General features: G+C 41.9%; 1 protein-coding gene across 2 annotated transcripts in view; it reads left to right on the plus strand.

Moving 5' to 3' along the window:
* The window catches only part of CTCFL (CCCTC-binding factor like), a 46,050-nt gene extending 27,783 nt beyond the window's left edge, over window positions 1–18,267 (plus strand). For both annotated transcript variants that reach the window (XM_034433080.3, XM_034433081.3), the window contains exons 6-11: window positions 120–240; window positions 2,832–2,981; window positions 6,706–6,866; window positions 9,047–9,229; window positions 14,002–14,125; window positions 16,976–18,267. In XM_034433080.3, coding sequence (XP_034288971.2) covers window positions 120–240; window positions 2,832–2,981; window positions 6,706–6,866; window positions 9,047–9,229; window positions 14,002–14,125; window positions 16,976–17,112 — 876 coding nt within the window. In that variant the 3' untranslated portion in view covers window positions 17,113–18,267. The remainder of the gene's footprint in view (window positions 1–119; window positions 241–2,831; window positions 2,982–6,705; window positions 6,867–9,046; window positions 9,230–14,001; window positions 14,126–16,975) is intronic.
* The last annotated feature ends 2,784 nt before the right edge of the window (window positions 18,268–21,051 follow it).

Genomic DNA, 21,051 nt, shown 5'->3' on the forward strand with positions numbered 1-21,051 from the left:
ATTCTAGTGACAAGCACTTAACAGCATTTCTAAAAAGTCAGCTTCTTTTTTAATGGTGAATTGTTTCAGCAGCACCCTCTCTGCTCTTGTAATTCAGAATCTTCTTTTGTAAATTGTAGGCCAGCAAACTGAAACGCCACATTCGCTCACATACAGGAGAGCGTCCTTACAGTTGTACGGTGTGCTCCTATGCTAGTAGGGACACTTACAAATTGAAAAGACATATGGTAACTCACTCAGGTACGTATTAAAACTATAATGGCTGCCATTAAAGCAGAGTAATGCTAATGCATGGTCCTATGGGGCTAGGAGATGCTGAGCCACTAAAGGAAGAAAGACAGGCACGTGAGCAAAAAAGCAAGGAGGAACAGTTGGAAGCAGATGGTACTCCAGAATAGCAAAGTCGTGTATTCAGTAGATTTGGAGACAAAACAAGAGAAAATTACTTGGATACTAATCCAAGAGACAAGCAACCTGGAATTAAGGAGAAACTTCCAAACAGTGAGGACAATTAACCAGTGAAGCAGCTTGCCTTTAGAAATCATGGGTGCTCCATCGCTGGAGGTTTTTAGGAAGAGTAGACCAGTGATGGTGAATCTTTTTGACACAGAGTGCTGAAAAGGTTGTGCGGAAACGTCGCACACTCGTCAGGGCCATGCTCTGGAAAAGCCGAACTTCTGGGTTCTAGCGTGCATGTGTGCCCGATGATGCGCAGGCCGGTTTTCAGCACTGCTGCGTGCACAAAGGGATCACGCTCCGGAAAAGCCAAACTTCCAGGTTCTAGCGTGCATGCGTGTTTGGTGATCAGCTGGCTGGCACGCATGAACAGGCTGGTTTTCAGCACTGCCACGCGCACGAAGGGATCGCGCTCCAGAAAATCTGAACTTCCGGTTCTGGCGTGCATGTGCACCCGACAATCAGGTGGCCGGTGCACATGCGCACACTGGTTTTGGGCACTGCCACGCACGCGAAGGACAGCTGATCATCGCGCATACATATGTGCCAGAAACCCACAAGATAAACAGGCAAGGCTGCGTGTGCCGAGTGACTGGCTTCGTGTGCCACTGGGCACACATGCCGTGGGTTTGCCATCACGGGTCTAGACAGTCACTTGTGGAATGATGAGAGGCTGGGCAGCTACCTGTCCTAGACAGTTTGCTTGGTTTTCTTGCCCATTATAGGGAATTACATTAAATGTTCCCTGTGATTCCTTTCAGGTTTATAATTCTGTGATTCAGTGGTTGACAGAATAGGAAATCAGGCTAGGAGACTTGCTATGAAGAAACGAGGACATATGGCCTGTTGAAATGGCAAAGCAGGATAAAGACACTGTTTTTGAACAGGATTAAGGAATATATTTTTTGCATCCTGGCCAAAGCAAATAAAATCTCAGTGTAATTATGTGCCAGGAAAGATGAATGAAACTGATGTGCTCTCAGCAGTAAATCCATGAGTAAAAGATGGATGGATGGATGGAGATAGGTCTGTATGGTCAACAGCTTCATCTCACAAACTCAAGGGCACTTTTGTACTGCCCAGTGATTGACTTTGCCATTACTGTATTTTTCGGACTATAAGACACACTTTTTTGTCTCCCAAAAGGGGGTGAAAATGTCAGTGCATCTTATAGACCGAATATTGCCGAAGCCCTGCCCACCTGCCAGCCGTTTTTTGGCCTCCACACGCTCCGTTTTCAGGCCTTTTTTCTGCCTTTTTCAGGCCTTTTTTAAGACCATTTTCGAGGCTTTTTTCGGCCCTTTTTCCCTCAAAAACTGGCCAAAAAAAGCCTAGAAATCTGGCCAAAAAAGCCTCAAAAACAGGCCAACAAAAGCCTCAAAAATGGACTGAAAAAAGACTGGAAAAGACCCCCAAAAAGGCCTGAAAAAGCGTGATGTAATGGGGAGGAATTGCAGTGTAAATCTGTTTAAAGCTCGATACAGTAATAAAAGTGTGGCCTTATAATGCCTTGTTAAGACCACACTTGGAATAGTGTATCCAATTTTGGCCACCACGATTTAAAAAAGATGTTGAGAATCTAGAAAGAATGCAGAGAACAACAACAAAGGTAATTAGGGGACTGGAGGCTAAAACATATATAGAATGGTTGCTGGAATTGGATATATCCAGTTTAATGAAAAGAAGGACTAGGGGAGACATGATAGCAGTGTTCCAATATCTTAGGGGCTGCCACAAAGAAGAGGGAGTCAACCTATTCTCCAAAGCACCTAAAGGCAGGAAAAGAAGCAATGAATGGAAACTAATTAAGGAGAGAAGAAACCTAGAACTAAGAATAAATTTCCTGATAATAACAATAATCAGTGGAACAACTTGCCTCCAGAAGTTGTGAATGCTCTAACATTGGAGGTTTTTAAGAAGAGATTGGACAATCATTTGTCTGAAATGGTATAGAATTTCTTGCTTGAACAGGAGGTTGGACTAGAAGACCTCCAAAGTCTCTTCCAACTCTGCTTTCCATTTCTGTTCTGTTCTATTCTATTCTATTCTATTCTATTCTAAATGGAGATCAGTGAAATGGTGGCAAGGAAGTGGGAGAACCAAGGAAGATCTCTAGGTGGTCAGATGGGCAAAAATTCCCATCAGTGAGAAAACATCTGTCCCATAGCTCAGGCATTCATGCTTGGAGCCTTTTTTTCTTCTACCGTAACAGAAGCTGAACTCTGCAGAAATCCTACAGAAGCCCCACAGTGTTTATAGGGGCATGGATGCAGCATCAGTTCAGGGTGTGGATGCAAAAAGTAGGATCTGGAAAATATGCTACCATTTTCAGCTCCCTAATTCACCAGTTCTTACAAGTATGTGTTTCCTTCTAGGTGAAAAACCCTTTGAATGTGTGATTTGCAAAGCCAGATTCACGCAGGCTGGGACTTTGAAGTTCCATGTTTTGCATAAACATGGGAAAAATGTACCAAAACACCAGTGTCCACACTGTGCCACATCCGTTGCCCGGAAAGGCGATTTAAGTAAGTTTCATAACTTTTTTTTCCCCAAAATCTTTCTGTAAAAGTACATAAAGAATGAAGGTCACTGTCAGTATCCAGCTTGACTTAATAAATCTATCCCCAAAGTATTGTGCTCTGGCTCATTAATTTCCAAAGCAAGCTCTTCTCTTTTTGCAGTAAATAAAACCTGATTTCTCCCTCAAAGATGTGATCAGTGAGCATTGTTTCTATGTCCGATATCAATCATTTGGGCTTAGCATCTTTCTGACATTTTCACACTCGTTCTTTTCCTGAGATTTTTAGGTTCTCAGTTCCTGTGTTTTAATTGGGAAAGTCACCAATGCCTTTTTATTTTTAATTTTCACTGATATATTTTTTTAGATGAATTTTTTTGCCCTGAATTCTTCTCATTATGTTCTCCAGTCCTTCTTGGCCCGTTGCAGGTGTGCTCTAGTACACTTGCACATGGGTATAAGTACAATGCAAAAAGATGCCATTGTGCCAATAAATGAGAATATATGTAGCTCAGGGTTGATTCTATTGTATGTGTCGTTTGATTTAAGTTCTGAGCCTGAAGATTAATATACATTTTAAAACTGTACAGGGGAAAAGCAGGTGAGACCATCAAGAGAAGCCACCTATTAATTTTACAAATCCTTCAAATCAAACTGCAAGGCAGGCAAGATATATCTCTGAGAGAAAGCATTAGGAAAATGTAAGGTTTAAGTAGGATTTTAACCTGCATGAAATAGGAGAAGACAAGTGTGACTTTGAAAACTATTAGAGAGCAAAACACTCAGTACATCAATGCCATCTTTGATGGGTTTATTCCCAGGGTTTGAGGTGAATAAGGTACATCTCAGAATGTCTTCATTTTGTGATCAACCCCATTGATGTATGTGAAGCAATTAAAAAGCTGCACTTGAGAAGTCTTTATCCCAGAGATGGTTAGAAGAAACTGACAGAACATTTGCTTAGTTGACTTTCATTAATGCAGAAGTGGCTTCAAGAAGAAGTCTCTGTGCGTGTGAAAGATGAGTACTCAATAGGCCAGGGACATCCACAGTAGAGGCAAAAAAATAAAACCAAGACGGCACTGCAATTGTGCAATCGAAAACCTGCCCTCTTTTTATAGTTGTCAACACATATGTAAAAATGGGCCTAGCCTGAGTCTTTTTTTTTTTTTTTAAATTTGATTTATATGCCGCCCTTCTCCGGAGACTCAGGGCGGCTTACAATGCGCTAAGCAATAGCCTTCATACTTTTGTATATTTATTCAAAGTCAGCTTATTGCCCCCACAACTGGGTCCTCAATTTACCTACCTTAGAAAGGATGGAAGGCTGAGTCAACCTTGAGCCTTGGCGAGATTCGAACCTGCAGTAATTGCAGGCAGCTGGTCTTAATAACAGGGTGCCTTAGACCACTGTACTACCAAGGCTCTTCTGTTTTCAGCCACTGTTGTGACATTGTTTTAATACTCCTTGCCATAGGCCCAGATTTTTAGAACACAAATTGATTGATTGCAGGGGTGGGTTCTAAATTTTTTTACTACCGGTTCTGTGGGTGTGGCTTATTTTGTGGGTGGGGCTTGATGGTCATGTGACAATTCTTTAGGATTTAGCAGAGGTACTGGTCTACCAGGCTTTTAACTGCTTGCAGAGCTGTACTGGTCTACCCATTTATTTTTGCAGGCACTGGTCTACCCATTTATTTTTGCAGGCACTGGTCTACTCATTTGTTTTTGGAGGCATTGGTCTACCACCAAACTGCCTTTTACCACCGATCAGCTGTAGGGCGGCCCTTTGAAGCCCCACGGCAAGAGTTTAAACAGTTTTTCCTTATAGCCCATCAGCTGGAACTCAGGAGGCAGCAATAGATTGGGGGTGGGCCAAATAAAAGGTAAGAATAACGCGGTGGGGCAGAACCGGTTCGGTGACGTCATATTGTCACTGCTACCGGCTCGACGGAACCAGGAGGAACCCACCACTGATAGATTGTTAGGTGAACAAACCAAAATATGGAATCTTAAAAGGGAGACTCTGCAGAGGAATAAAAAAGTCGATGGCAAGAAACTGAGGATTAATACAGCCTTTCCAACTGTCCAGTGTTTTGAGATTATATCTTACCAAATTCCCAACCACCTTGACCAAAGACATTATAATCCCAGCCAGGGGATCACATCGGGTACCCGGAAGACTACTAAATGTGTAATTTTTAGGATTTTCTCTGTTTCTTTCATTGCTATATGTATGTAAGTTCTTTGGAAGATGCTTTTGCAAAGATTAATATTTTTTTTCCCCCAGCTCTTTAGTGAGACTGGATTCAGGACTGAATTTTGTAAGAAAGCGAAATAGCACCACCTTTTGGCTACTTGGGAGGAAGTGAATATGATCCATAAACCAATCCTTTGCATTTGCTTTTTGTACATTTAAAAGAGGCCACGAATTATTGCTCTTCTTAATCAGAAACCTTCCCCCCTTCCTTCTTTCCTCCCTCCATTCCGTCTTTCCTTCCACCCGCCCTGTTTCTTTCTTTCTTTCTTTCTTTCTTTCTTTCTTTCTTTCTTTCTTTCTTTCTTTCTTTCTTTCTTTTTTCCTTTCTTTCTTTTTTCCTTTCCTTCCTTACTTCCTCTATCCCTTCCTTCCTCCCTTTTTCTTCCCTCTCTCCCTCTCTTTCTTCCTCCATCCCTCTTTCCTCCTCCCTCCCTCCCTCTCTTCCTTCTTGCAAAGTCTCTAAATCTGAATCCTAATCAGAATTCAGTTGGTGCATCTCCCTTGAGGTCATTTAGTCAGTTTCATATTACCTTTTTAACTAAATGTATTTGCAATTCACAAACTCCTTACGTGCAATTCAGGTTGTATCATTGCTTAAATATTATACTGTTTTACTTTTTCATGGGGGTTTGGGCATGTTCAATTTTTTCCTGGATTTCCTCATTCTAATGATCACTAAATGAATGGTTATGAGTTGTTAAGTGCTTAACAAAGCATAGTGCTTAAGAGAGTCAGTGTCAACTTGCAAAGCATCCCTGACCTGCTCTCGAGTTGCCATAGGCAAGGGGGATGGGAAAACCAATTCTGCAGCTGCCGCGAGGCAGACGTCAGTCAAAACAAAAGCACATTCCAGCCATATCTCTGTCAAGGCTGTCTCCGCGGTTATCCACAGTGGCCGGAGGGGAGTGATCTCTACAACCTGCAAAATTGCTTCATTGGAAAATGTGATTGATGACACCTCTTGTGGGGAGGGGGGAAACAGGGTCAAAGCTGGAACGTAAATTACGTGGGGTCAGAATTGGCTTCATTTGGAATGTGCCAACATGAAGCTCCTAATAAATAACTGGATTTCTTTTGAAGCTTGGCTTGAGGCTCATGATTTAATTAGGGCATCGGTCAGAACTCAGCATATTTCCCACAACAATCTGGGTCCTCATGTTACTGACCTCGGAAGGATGGACAGCTGAGTCAATCTTGAGCCGATCAGGATCAAACTACTGGCAGTGGGGCAGAGTCATCCTGCAACACTGCATTCTAACCACTGCGCCACCAGGACTTTTCTCTTTCTATGGATATAATAGTCACTACATGGGATTTATGTGAGGTTAAAGCTTGTTTTAATTTTTTTTTTGTCTGTTTAATACATCTGCTTGAGACTCAACAACTATGACCTATTAAGGCAAATCCATATGAAGGCTCAAAATATTTGGGGGGGGGGGGAAATATAAAAATCCTATCACTCCTGTTACAGGTATCCACCTGCGAAACTTGCATTCTTACATTGAGATACCGGTCAAGTGCAATTATTGTGATAGTGCCTTCCATGAGCGTTACGCTCTGCAACAACACAAGAAGATACATAGAAATGAAAAGAAATTCAAGTGTGATCAATGCAGCTACATGTGCAAACAGGTATTTATGAGATGGCCCAGCTCTGATTGCTGTTGATCAGATTTATAGACTTCCCTTTTTTGGCGGACCTCAGCGTTCCCTTTTCCAATTTTTCCTGACAACAACAACGCTGTGAGGTAGGCTGGGCAGGGGGAATGACTATCCTAAAGTCACCCAGGGAGTTTCCATGGTTGAGGATGAACTAAAATTTGGATGGCTCTCTCAACCTCGGGAGAGAGGTTGGCCTAGGCCAGGGGTCTCCAACCTTGGCAACTTTTAGACTTGTGGACTTCAACTCCCAGAATTCCTCAGCCAGCAAGGAGCTTGTTGGCTGAGGAATTCTGGGAATTGAAGTCCACAAGTCTTAAAGTTGCTAAAGTTGGAGACCCCTGGCCTGGAAGACTTTCAAGATCTCTTTCAACTCTCTGTTATATATGGGCTTTCATTGTCATGTAACTGTTTCCTGATACAAACTCCTATGGAATATCAGACTTTATTGTTGCAAAAGGGAGGAATTATTGCTAAGCTGTGTGGTCTGTGACTTCCTCTTTAGAGCAAAAATGCACCTCTCCCAGGCACCTTGACAGATGTCACAATTAACATTTGAAAAGCCAGAGTGAAGATGAGCAAAATTGTATTGTGTGAGATTGGATCATTATCCATTAATTCCTGGTTTTCTAGACAAGACAGAACTATTTTCTGAGGTGGCTTTACCTCAGAAGGAATTGAATTTTCTTCCTGCTGAAAGTAGTCTTATTCCAAAGCCAGGCTGCCCTCACATATCTTGGTTGCTTAAATACCAACTTCAGAACTGATAGAAACAAAAAATAAATAAATAAATAAATAAAAACAAGGCCACTCTAGCAGGTATGAGATAGAGAAATAATGTTACATATAACTTGATTCTTCTTTGCCCCCCCCCCTTTAAATTATCCCAATCATGGATTTTCCTTTTTTAAAATATTTGCTTTTATTGAAATAAACTGAACATCTCGTTTGGAGATTATATAGTAGTGTGTTAAACTTCAAAGATGATAAAAGGTGTTGAGGATAAAGCATATGATGAATGGCTAAGGGAGCTAGGTATGTCTAGCTAGCCTAATAAAGAGCAGGTTTAGAATTTAGAATTAGATTTAGAATTCTTTATTGGCCAAGTGTGATTGGATACACAAGGAATTTGTCTTTGGTGCATATGCTCTCAGTGCACATAAAAAGAAAAGATACATTCGTCAAGAATCATAAGGTACAACACTTAATGATAGTCATAGGGTACAAATTTATACTGTGACACAATATCCTCTTGCACCCTTTAAGAATATCTGCAGTACAGGTACTTCTCAATTATCAACTGCCTTGTTCGGCGACCATTCACAGTTTACAAAGGTGCAAACCTCCTCCCCTCAGCTTTGCAATCAAGCCTCACATTTACAGCCATTGTAGGGTCCTGTGGTCACATGATCATCATTTGAGTAGTTTGCAACTGGCTTCCAACAAGCAGAGTTATAGAGAAGGGAAAGTGAGGTCATAAGCCAATTGTGACCATGTAATTTTCTACCTAGTGTTTGCAGAGCTTAGCAATAGAATTGCCAGTCCCAATTGTGGTCACTAAGAGAGGACTACTAGTGTGTATTTGTGTCTGTGTGTATGCATGCACATAAGCACATACACACATAAACACACACAATTTAATATATGCAGGTAGCTCCATTGCATCTCATTCTCAGAGTAGGGTCATTAAGCTGTTAAAGGATAACAGTAGGACGTCTTATATCACTTTGAAATAACTGTGCCAGCTGTCCCAAAGGTGCTTTTCAAAAGGCAATTGGACTTTCTTTGTTCAATTTTTCCTTGAAGATATTTTTGCTTCTCATCCAAGAAGCTTCTTCAGTTCTGAAATACAATTCAGAACTGAAGAAGCTTCTTGGATGAGAAGCGAAACGTCTTCAAGGAAAAAACAAAAACAAAGTCCAGTTGCCTTTTGAAAAGCACCTTTGAGACAACCATGACCTGGACGACTGAAAATCTCCATAGATAACTGGGCAGGTAGCTTTGAAAAAAACCAGCGGAGAGGCCTTGGAAATGGTTGTAAACGGTATGGATCGGTCATGTCACTGTTTAGCATCTGAGGGATAATTCTGCATTTATGCAGCTTTGTTAGCAAAATCCTTGGCTTTGTTTTGATGAAGTCTTCTTTCTCCCAGGAACGCCACATGATTGTGCACAAGCGGATGCACACCGGTGAGAAGCCCTTTGTTTGCGTCTCCTGCAATGAGGGCTTCCGGCAGAAACAGCTCTTAACCATTCACTTCAAGAAACACCACGATTCCAGCTTTGAGCCAAAGGTCTATGCATGTCCCAAGTGTGGCAAGGTCTATTCACGTTGGGTAAGGTGACTTGTTTGCCTTTTTGAAGAGGTCTGTAACCATATGCACAACAGCTGGAGAACAATATTTGTACTCAGTGGATTCCGTGCAAATACAGATTTTCACTGTCCCAGATTTGGGCTGCCATCTAGATGTGTTCAATTCTGATTCCCCATGCTGGCTAATTTATTTTATTTTATTTATTTATTTGTCAAGCATGTGTAAGATAACAGATATAAGTATAAACTTGATTATGAATACAGGATAAGGATATGAATAAATGGGGATATTAGGACAGGGATGGTAAGCACGTTGGTGCGCTTATGCACATCCCCTTTATGGACCTCTTAGGAATGGGGTGAGGTCAACAGTAGACAGTCTAAGGTTAAAGTTTTGGGAGGTTTGGGGAACAAACCACAGAGTCAGGTAGTGCATTCCAGGCATTGACCACTCTGTTGCTGAAGTCATATTTTCTGCAATCGAGTTTGGAGCAGTTTACCTTGAGTTTGTATCTGTTGTGTGCTCGTGTAGTGTTGTGGTTGAAGCTGAAGTAGTCATTGACATTGACTAGTAGGACATTGTAGCAGATAATTTTGTGTACTACACTTAGGTCAGACCGAAGGCAGTGTAGTTCTAAGTTGTCTTAAGCCAAAAATTTCAAGCCTGGTGGCGAGCAGAGGAGTGGAGGACTCTTCTCGTGAAATACCTCTGGACTCACTGGACAACATTTTTTTCCCCAAAAGTTTTGCTTCTTGAAAAACTTTTGGTGATTATGATAGACCCCTTCAAACTGAACCCAAATATAATTTCAGAAACCCTGTACAGGTAGTCCTCGATTTACAACAGTTCATTTAGTGACCATTCAAAGTTACAACATCACTGAAAAAAAGTGATTTGTGACCGTTTTTCACACGACCGTGGCACCATCCCCATGGTCACATGATCAAAATTCAGACCCTTGGCAACTGCCTTGTATTTATGATGGCTGCCGTGTCCCTGGGGTCACGTGATCCCCTTTTGCAACCTTCTGACAAAGCAAAGTCAATGGGGAAGTCAGATTTGCTTAACAACTGTGTTGCTAATTTACCAACTGCAGTGATTCACTTAAACAACCGTGGCAAGAAAAGTCGTAAAATGGGGCAAAACTCATTTAACAAATGTTTCACTTAGCAACAGAAATTTCGGTCTCGTTTGTGGTCGATTGAGGACTACCTATATTACATAGGAATTTTAAGACATGAAATTAACTTTTAATGGCTATAATGTATTTAATCGCATAATGTTGCTGACACGCTGCGTGAATTAAACACAGTCAAAAGTGTTTTACTGCTGATTCTTGTTTGTACTCAATATTCAAAGCATCTTGCTGGAGTATCCAGTAGTCCACCAGCATTAATGGATATTATTTTTATTTATTTATTTTTTATTTATTTATTTAGTTTGTCAAACATGTACAAGATAACAGGTATGAGTATAAACATGAATATGACACAGGAAATGGATATGAATAAATGGGGACAGTAGGACTGGGAGTGTAGGCACATTGGTGCGCTTATGCACGCCCCTTACAGACCTCTTAGGAATGGAGTGAGGTCAACAGTAGACAGTCTAAGGTTAAAGTTGTGGGGGTTTGGGCAGGGGTGAAATCTACTTACCTTCCTTACTGGTTCGGATGCGCGCAGACGGTCAAAAACACATTACTTCCTGGTTAAAACCAAGAAGTAATGACATCCAGGCGGATGGGCGGAGCTTTGTTCCGCCATCGCTATCGGATTGCCGAACCAATGGCCAAGATCGCTACCGGACCGGGCGATCCGGTCCGATCCGGGAGCATTTCACCCCTGGGTTTGGGGAAGAAACTACAGAGTCAAGTAGTGCATTCCAGGCATTGACCACTGTGATTCTCTTACACGGCTGTCCCATTCACATGTGTAGCAACAGTACTTGCTATAGCTGAGCTGCATTCCAAGCAACAGAATCACTACTTTTAGATCTCCACAGATATCCCAGTTGCACTTGGTGTATTGGATGTGCTTCAACCACAGCCCCTTGTTTTCGTATGTTTCTTTCATTTCTTCAGCTCAACCAGCAGCTACCAAATGGCATTCATTGCCATTTTGTAAAAAGAGAAGATTTCTATAAAACATTTATTTATTTATTTATTTATTTATTTATTTATTTATTTAATTAATTAATTAATTAATTAATTAATTAATTTTTATACCGCCCTTCTCCCGAAGGACTCAGGGTGGTAAACAGTTAAAATAACATACATATAAAATGTGAATATAAGATGATTAAGCCAATTTGGTCCATCGGTTAAGAAACTTCAGCATAAAGATTTAGAACAATTAGAGGAGATTTATGCCAGCCTGGCTTGGTGAAATAGAAAGGTCTTAAGTGCACGACGGAAAGTACGAAGATCTGGGATCATTCGTATCCCTGGGGGTAACCTGTTCCAAAGGGTAGGTGCCTCCACAGAAAAGGCTCTTTCTCTGGGAAAAATTACGTTATCAAAAATCACATTACGTGATTGGCATTTGATTAGCAGCCAAAAATTTATAAGACACACCCAAAGGCGTTCAGGAAACAAGATCTTTGTTGTCCAATGTGACAAGAAGTATAATTGTACTTCTTGGAAGGTGCCAAATCAGCTGCTGTGCAGGCCTTAATTTCCCAGACATTTTTCAGCCACTGCGGACATTTTACATTGACTCATAACTGCTGAGTCTGCAGCTGGATCATTCCCAGGAAAACTATGAATAGCTGCAGTTGTCAGCTGATTTTCTGCAAATGAATAATGGTATGTGGGAATGACTTTGATAGATCGGGCCGGGGGCGGGGGAATGTCTCCTAGGGAATGGTCAGATAAGAGACAGCAGAGCCCGCAGGTGGATTGTGGGCATGGCAAGAGACTCAGAAAGAAACCTTCCTAGGTTTTCAGGCTGTAACGTTAATAGTAGGAGAATTGTACTTTCAGACTTGCAAGAGTCTATTAATGTAGCTTTACAATAAAGCAGAATTTGCTTATCTGGCTTTTTTTCCTGCCTGGTCTAAGGCTGACAAAGATGCCACATGCCAATGCCATGGACAGGGAGATAAATGGGACATGGGAAGAGACCAGAAGTCTAGGAAGGGATTGCACAATTGTAGAGCATAAAAAGGAAAAGAAATGTTCCAAAAGTGTTTCCTATAGTTTAGTTAGTTAGTTAGTTAGTTAGTTAGTTAGTTAGTTAGTTAGTTAGTTTGTCAGACATGTATAAGATAACAGATATAAGTATAAACATGATTATGAGTACAGGATAAGGATACAAATAAATAGGGACATTAGGACAGGGACAGTAGGCACGTTGGTGTGCTTATGCATGCCTCCTTTACGGACCTCTTAGGAATGGGGTGAGGTCAACAGTAGACAGTCTAAGGTTAAAGTTATGGCAGTTTGGGGAAGTAACCACAGAGTCAGGTAGTGCATTCCAGGCATTGACCACTCTGTTGCTGAAGTCATATTTTCTGCAATCGAGTTTGGAGCGGTTTACCTTGAGTTTGTATGTAATATGTGCTCATGTATTATTACGGTTGAAGCTGAAGTGGTCATTGACAGGTATAATGTTGTAGCAGATAATTTTTTGTACTACGCTTAGGTCAGACAGTAGGCGGCGTACTTCTAAATTGTCTAAATCTAAATCTAGAGCTTATTGGAGAATTTCTCTTTAACCTGGAGAAATCCAGAGAAAACTTCCACTCCATTTCTTTGCTTACAAGAGCTGATGGGAAAATGTTGAGACACCTTTTGTGTTTCACTAATAAAAGAAGGACAACAACTGTCACATTTGCAGCAAGGATTCTGGGGTGCTCTCCCTGGCAGGACTGAGATAATTATTTTGAGGTTGCATAGGTAGACCTTGATTTACGAATGTAATGTAGCCTGCCGATTATTACAGTTGCAAGCCATGATGGTTCTTAAGTGAGGCGCCTACAGGTCCCTTGGGCCTGTTTCCCACCCCACCGTGGTCCCACACCCTCCATCCCCCATCATCAGTTGGTCAGTTACATACTGTAGATCTTCTAGAAGCTCCAGAGATCATGTTGGGAAAGGGGAACAGTCTGCTCTGCCCCTCAGCCACCCATCAGCAGGCCATGTGATTCTGCCCCAGAAGTAGGCATCATTTTGGGAGTGATTGCAAGGAAGGCCTGTGGGGTGGGATCGGGCAAATACAGGTGGGGGGACAGTCTAGCATCCCTTCAGTCAGTCGTAAGGACGGACAGATTGCCAAGCACTCAAATTTTGTTCAAATGGCTGTAGTGGCCAAAACGTCAAAATTGGGTCATAAGTACCTTTTTGTGGGTGTGTCTTAAATTCCAATGCTAAACAGTTGGTCACAAGAGCCGTGGTGACGCAGTGGTTGGAATGCAGTACTGCAGGCTTATTTCTGCTGATTGCCGGCAGTTCGGCAGTTCAGTTCTCACCGGTTCAAGGTTGACTCAGCCTTCCATCCTTCCGAGGTCGGTAAAGTGAGTACCCAGATTGTTGGGGGCAATATGCTGACTCTGTAAACTGCTTAGAGGGGGCTGTAAAGTGAGGTGATATATAAGTCTAAATGCTATTGCTATAAGTGGAGTACTGCCTGTATATCAACTTCCCCTCTCCTGCCACCTAAGACTCTGATTCCATTCAGCTTGGTTATGCTGGCTAAGGAAGGGCACTTAAAGATTTCTCCCTTTCCTAAAACACTGTGCATTCATGCTTTTAAATGGTTGGGTAAATTCTCTTTTGGTCCTTTCTTCCTGTATAGAATAACATGCTCAAGCATACTGAAAAGTGCAGAGAGACAAGAGCTGTTGAAAGCTCTCCATCCTGCAAAGCAAACAAGAGGAAGAAAAGAGAAAGGCGAAGTCATCCTGTGGCCAAACAAGAAGGTAATAAATGAGATGATCACAATGAAACACAGCAAGAAAGCTTTTTTTTGACAAGGAAGGGTGTTTGTTTTTTTCCTGGCCAGGTTTAGAATCTGCACATAAAAAAAAAATAAGGCCCTCATTAACTTATCTTTTTATAATAAGTAAAATTCCAGCACAGATATAATCACATTTTGAAAATTGCAATAATAGATAAGCCATCAATGCATCTGCATGTTAAAATCTGTTTCAATAAATGTGAAGAAGAAAAAAGACACTAGCTTTTCAATAAAACCGTGATGGCGAACCTATGGCATGTGTGCCCAAAGTGGCACGTGGAGCCATGTCGCCTGGCACATGTGGCGTATCCTGTTCCTCTTCTGGGTTTCTGGAGCACATGCACGCGCGACAATCGGCTGGCCTTTTTGCATGCGGCAGTGCTGGAAACTAGAACATCTTCTAGCTGGTCTTCCATTTTCCTGGGTGAACATGCGCGCCAGCCAGCTGATCGTTGCATGCACATGCGTGCCTGAAACCCGGAAGAGTAGCTGGCTGAAACCAGAAGTTCATTAGCTGAAACCAGAAGTTCATTTTTGGGCGCACGCATGTGCCCAGGTTGCAGCCCAGACGTGCTCGCGCTCCTTTTTCGGCACTCAGTGCCTAAAAGGTTCACCATCACTGCACTAAATACCATATTTTTTGGAGTATAAGACACACAACTCTGACTTGGATGGTGGGGAACGGAAAGATTTATACTCCTTGTAGACAGCTGGTCATTTGCATCCTTTAGAGAGTCGTTGAGGCCACATCATCTATCTCCAGTCTACAACACAGTCCTTTCAACAGTTCCAAGAAGGCTCCACGGCCATTTGCACCACTTAGGTGACCCTAACGATACAGATAAGCCTCCAAGTGGCCTCAAGGACTCTCTAAAAGAATGCAAATGTCCAGCTGTCTGCAAGGAGTATATATCTTTCCATTCCCCACCATCCAAGTCAGAGCTGAAGAAGCTTCTTGGATGAAAAGCAAAACGTCTTCAAAGAAAAACAAGAAACTCTGATTGCCTTTTGAGAAAGCACCTTTGGGACATCCATGACCTGGATGATTGAGAATCTCTATAGACAGTTGCTTGACAGTGTTACAGATGTTGCCGCAGGATGTAAGCTGTTCCAAGTTGCCTTTTTCAATTGACTGATGGTGATCTTGTCAATGCCAATGATGCTCAAATGGTGCTCCAGATGTTTTGGGATTGCATCCAAGGGGCCTATTATTACTGGTACTGTCTTTACTCTCATTTGCCACAGTTGTTGTTCTTCTATTCTCAGATCTTTGTATTTTTCTGCAGGTTTTTCTCTTTTCTTCTGCGTCTCTAGGTACTGCAATGTCTATTATCCAGACTTTGTCTTTCTTATCAACATTTGTTGTTGTTATGTTTGATGGACATGTTCTAAACTTTTTTCCTGGTTAGTTTTGCTTGCGCACACAATAAGCTGCTACACATTAGAAGCACCCTTTTTAATCTTCTTCCTTTCAGACATTACAGAGACAGGTGAACTTGCCTTCTCTGCTTCCCCATAATATTTAGAATTATTCATTGCTACCCTCCCCAATGACAGTTTTATTGGTATAATTAGGGCCAAGGTTGGTAAGGAAAATATAATCATTAATCAGTTTGAAGCATGCAGAGTATTTTCAGTTTCAGAAGTCATGTGTAAAAGTATTTTGTCTGCCTACATAATGAGCCCAGAGACCCTTATCATCATGTTGCAATTTTTTAATTTTTTTTTTTTCATACATTTTGGGCTTCCTGCCACATCCTTTCATCTATAGCTGTCCCAAAAAACTGTAACAGGGAGTCTTTGACTTTCTACAACGGATACATAATTGAGCTTGGAAATTATAACATACATTGTGACAGTTGTAAAGTGGGACATCATGTGACTGACACCCTTGTTTTGCAGCAGTTGTAGAGCAAACACCATGGTTATTAAGCGAACGCATTCTTGGTTATCGGGCAGATTTTGCTGGAAACTAGAAGTAAATCCCGGTTTCCAGTAAAAACATCATAAATCGCAGTGACAGGGCTACTTTAAACAGCCATAAATGTGAACCTGTTGTTGAGCGCTCCCAGTATAGTCATGTGATTGTGGGCAGGGGGCATAGCTGCCAGGACCTAGTTATAAGTAGTTTTTGGGATTCGTTTTAACTTCATGAAGTTTGTAAGGAATTGGTCACAATTCAAGGACTACTTGTAGTTGGAGAATGGGGGAGTGGAGGTGTCCTGAATAATATAGGACATAGAAAGGGGTTTGTTTTGAGCAGCGTGATGGAGACATTCACCTCTCACTTGGAAGATTGAGAGTTCAATCCTAAACAGCGACAGATGTTTCTCTCTCAGGGTACAAAGAAAATATCTGCTGTGAACTCCACGTGGCATCAGGAAGGGCATCCAGCCAGTAAATCCTCGGCTCCATCCAGTCGCCTTGACTCTACCCTGAATTAAGGGATTATAGGGTTGTAAAATAAGAGTTTATAGAAAGGGGTTGGCCTGTGGAGATTCTCAGTCATCCAGGTCATGGTTGTCCCAAAGGTGCTTTTTGAACAGGCAACTGTACTTTCTGGGGGGGGGGGGGGGGGGGGTTGAAGATGTTTCGCTTCTCATCCAAGAAGCATCTTCAACTCTGACTGAATAGTGGGAAATGGAAGGATTTATACTCCTTGCAGACAGCTGGTCATTTGCATCCTTTTAGAGAGTCGTTGAGGCCACCTAGAGATTTATCTGTGTTGTCAGGGTCACTTGAGTAGTGCAAATGAGTGTGGAGCCTTCTTAGCAAATGTCCATATTCATCTTGATTATTTTTTCTCTTCAAGAAGCTGTTTGTGTGAACACTCCGTTCTGCACCCCGTACTGTGTTTCTCACGAAGCATGGGAGAAGAAAGAAACTGCCCTGAATGACAGTAAAGCGGGAATTACTTGTGAGACCATCTTCAATTTGATGGACAAGTAGTGCTGTTTGCTCCTTCTTCTTTCTGCTTGCAAAGCAGTGGCTTCCATTCTAGAAGAGCATAAAAACCCAGATGGAGATCTGCGATGTTTTCTCGTATAATTATTCAAGGGCTAAATTTTGCTCACCGCTTTGTCTTTTGGTCTTGTTTGGATAGTGCCGTATACAGAGGGGAGTCTTTACATGGTTAAATATGTGGAATCCTTTCCATTCTGTGAGACCCTTTCCATTGTTTCCGGCTTTAGTGTTTTAGTTAACCAGAGTTGGAGTTAAGCTCTGATATCAGTTTATTCTTCCGTGGCGATGTTCCCCCATTGCTTTTTATGGCAAATTCATCTCCAGGTCAGGTTTAGATGTTAATGTAGAGTCAGTCAGAGGTGGGATTCACTTACCTTCACTACCGGTTCGCAAATGTGAGCACACGCACCTCCTCTGCACATGTGCATGGCCTTCCGCGCATGCGCAGTGCTCGCGCATTACGTCCAGGCGGGTGGGCAGAGCCTCCCGCAGTCGCCACTACCGGTTCGCTTGAACCGGACAGAACCGGCTGAATCCCACCTCTGGAGTCAGGGGCCTTTACATTTTTGCTCCCAATGGCAACCCCAAGCTCCTGCCATTATGTATTGCGAAACAGATCTCATTGAACTGAATGGAAAGCTTGATTTTTATCAATATGTGACCATGATCAAATCAAACCAAACTTAGATGCACATACATGAACATGGGACATCGTAAGAACTGAATCTGAACCTACCTTGTCCTCGTTTTTGTGGAACCGTTGATCTAATCAAGTACTCCCAACAGTTGGTTAAATATTAAAGCCGAAGTTCTTGTACCAAAGTGCTCTTGCTTAGTTCTTTTTAAATGTGTTGTAAGTATTGCATAGAGATCAGAACAAATGAGGTTAGTTTAGGCTAGTGGTTTCTTTATGATAATAGTGCAATAGTCTTTTATTTAAATATTTATTTTATTTAAACATTTACTTATTTGACACGAAAAGTACTGTTAAAGCTGATGCTATGTCTGTGTTTTATTAGAACATTAGAGCTATTCCGTGGCTAACTGGGGAAAATTGCTATGCCATTGTTATTTAGGCATAGAAATGCAAAGTATAATCAGTTCTTGTTTAATAAAGTTTCTGTGCATAGTTTGGTTGAATTCAGCTGTTTTCTAAAATCATTGGATGTCGGCTATGGTGGAATTCAAATTTTTTTACTACTGGTTCTGTGGCGTGGCTTGGTGGGCATGGCAAAATCCCCATTCCCTCCCCACTCTTGGGGGAAGGATATTGCAAAATCTCCATTCCCACCCCACTCTGGGGCCAGCCAGAGGTGGTATCTGCCGGTTCTCCGAACTACTCAAAATTTCCACTACCGGTTCTGTAGAACCTGCTAAATAGCACCTCTAGATGTCTGGCTTGTCGTGGGTAAAACCAGAACTAAGTATTCTACATTCAGAGGTTTAGGGACTTGGAAGACCGTGTATAAAATCTGCAAAGATGTGTTTTACAGGCAGGCAGTCCTTGACTTACAGCAGTTCATTTAGTGACCATTCAAACTTACAATGGCACTGAAAAAAGTGACTTATGACCACTTTTCACCCTTACAACCACGATAGCATCCCCAGAGTCGTGTGATCAAAATTCAGACTCTTGGCAGCTGATTCATACTTATGACCGTTGCAGTGTCCCCAGAGGTGAGCGTCACATAATGTAACAGCCAGTTTGCCCAGAACCGAAACTGTGAGCGTGTGCGGTATCAAACACATGGCGATTATATAGGACTGGATAGCGCCAGGGCGGTCGGAACTACCGGTTCGTCTGAACTGGCAGCAGCCCATCTCTGAGTGTCCTGGGGTGATCCCCTTTTGTGACCTCCTGACAAGCAAAGTCAATGGGGAAGCCAGATTCCCTTACCTACCGTGTTATTAACAGCTGCAGTGATTCACTTAACAACTATGGCAAGAAAGGTGGCAAAACTCACTTAACAACGATTTCTGCTTAGCAACAGAAATTATGGACTCTATTGTGGTCGTAAGTTGAGAACTACCTGTATTGCAAACAGACATCCGCCATCAGATTGACAAAATATGTGACATCATGATACAAGCTTGCCTTCGTACTTGTATCACAACATCGCACATATGTAGTAAGGATTGGGGTCCAACCAGGCATCTACCAGGTATGTTTCCTGCCTAAGCGGGGTTGGACTAGAAGACCTCCAAGGTCCCTTCCAACTCTGTTACTCTATTCTACCAAGAGTGGACATCAACCCTTTCCTGCCATTGCTCCCAAAGAGCTCACTCCATGTTCAACTACTTACTGTCTGGGCTTTCCACCCATTGACCATTCGATGAGATTTCTAACAGCCATCACTTCTGAAGGCAAGCCATTCCATGGGTTTATTGTTCTCACTATCAGGAAATTTCTCTTTGGTTAGGCTAGCCATCCTCAGGAACAGTTTAAATGACAAACTATATGCATTCAAATATGTTACATTTATTATACATAAATGCCGTATATTAATCAGCTGGGAGAAAATAATCTTCCTCCAAAAGATGATCAGTTATGGAAGCAAGAACTTCCATAAAAGTTACTATTACTCCATCTGGATGTGATGGCCGTTACAAATACTTACCTCAAGGTGGCGATAGAATTTCATGTGTATTAGATAACCAGCTTTAAGAATTTTGCTCTTTTCAGGAAGGAATAATGTCTGCAGGATCAAAGGAACTTCTGGCCATCCAAAAGTGAACAGATGGAATGACCATCTCAGTGTTAGCTGAGTTGGGGCGGAATTGATAGAAATCTCATCGAATGGTCAATGAGTAGAAAGCCCAGACACTAAGGCAGAGGTCTTCAAACTTGGCAGCTTTAAGACTTGTGGATTTCAACTCCCAGAATTCTCCAGCCAGCTATTAGGCTATTATTACAGTTGAAGTCCACAAGTCTTAAAGCTGCCAAGTTTGGGGACCCTTGCACTAAGGCTAAAAAAATGACAGGTGTAAAGAAGGTTCAGGTACTGATATTTGTCTTGTTAAAACTGGCTGCTCACAAAAAACCCATATCTTGCATGGATGAGCCTCGGTGGTGCAGTGGACTAAAGTGCTGTTAAGTGCTAGCACTTAGCTGCCAGCTGCCTGCAATTAGTGCAAGTTCGAATCTTACCAGGCTCAAGGCTGACTCAGCCTTCCATCCTTTCAAGGTAGGTAAATTGAGGACCCGGATTGTGGGGGCAATAAGCCAACTTTGTATAGAAGAGCACCACTGGGGGGGTGGGCAAAGCCCTAATAAGCAGGTATATACAAAAAAAGTATGCAGGCTATTGCTATAATGCATTGTAAGCCGCCCTGAGTCTACAAAGAAGGGTGGCATATAAATTGGACTAATAAATAAATAAATAAATGAGCTGAATAACAAATACATTCATTTTTAAAAAAATATCTCTCTTCAAGGGGCAGTTTTGCTCCTTCATGAATTATAATTCATATTCCGGTGCATTTTGAGTGTAATTATTTCATTCAAGGATAGCCATGCTGAGGTTAGCCACAGAAACCAGTTTCACATTAGTTTGTTTTAACCGTGGTTTATTATATAAACCATAAAGATTGCCTTCATTCAACATGTTGAGCCATAATCGAAGTATCAAACCACAATATATGGTTAGCAGAGATGGAAATCTGGTTCTTTAACCTCTTGGACCAAACTGGCTTTCCACTGCAAAAGAACAGAGTTGGAAGGACTTTGGATACCATCAGTCAAACCCCCTGATCAAGCAGGAAACCATTTCAGACAAATGTCCAACTTCTTCTTTTAAAGCTTCCAGCGTTGGAGCACCCACCAACCTCTGGCTGTAGTCAGGTAACACAATTCTAAATGTCACTGGTCAATGGGACTTGGGGCTTCTTAACTACAGTAGTAGTTAACTACAGTAGTGGCCAAAA

Source organism: Pantherophis guttatus, chromosome 3 (genome assembly GCF_059756535.1).
Source record: "Pantherophis guttatus breed Tessera chromosome 3, ASM5975653v1, whole genome shotgun sequence".
NCBI lineage: Eukaryota > Metazoa > Chordata > Lepidosauria > Squamata > Colubridae > Pantherophis > Pantherophis guttatus.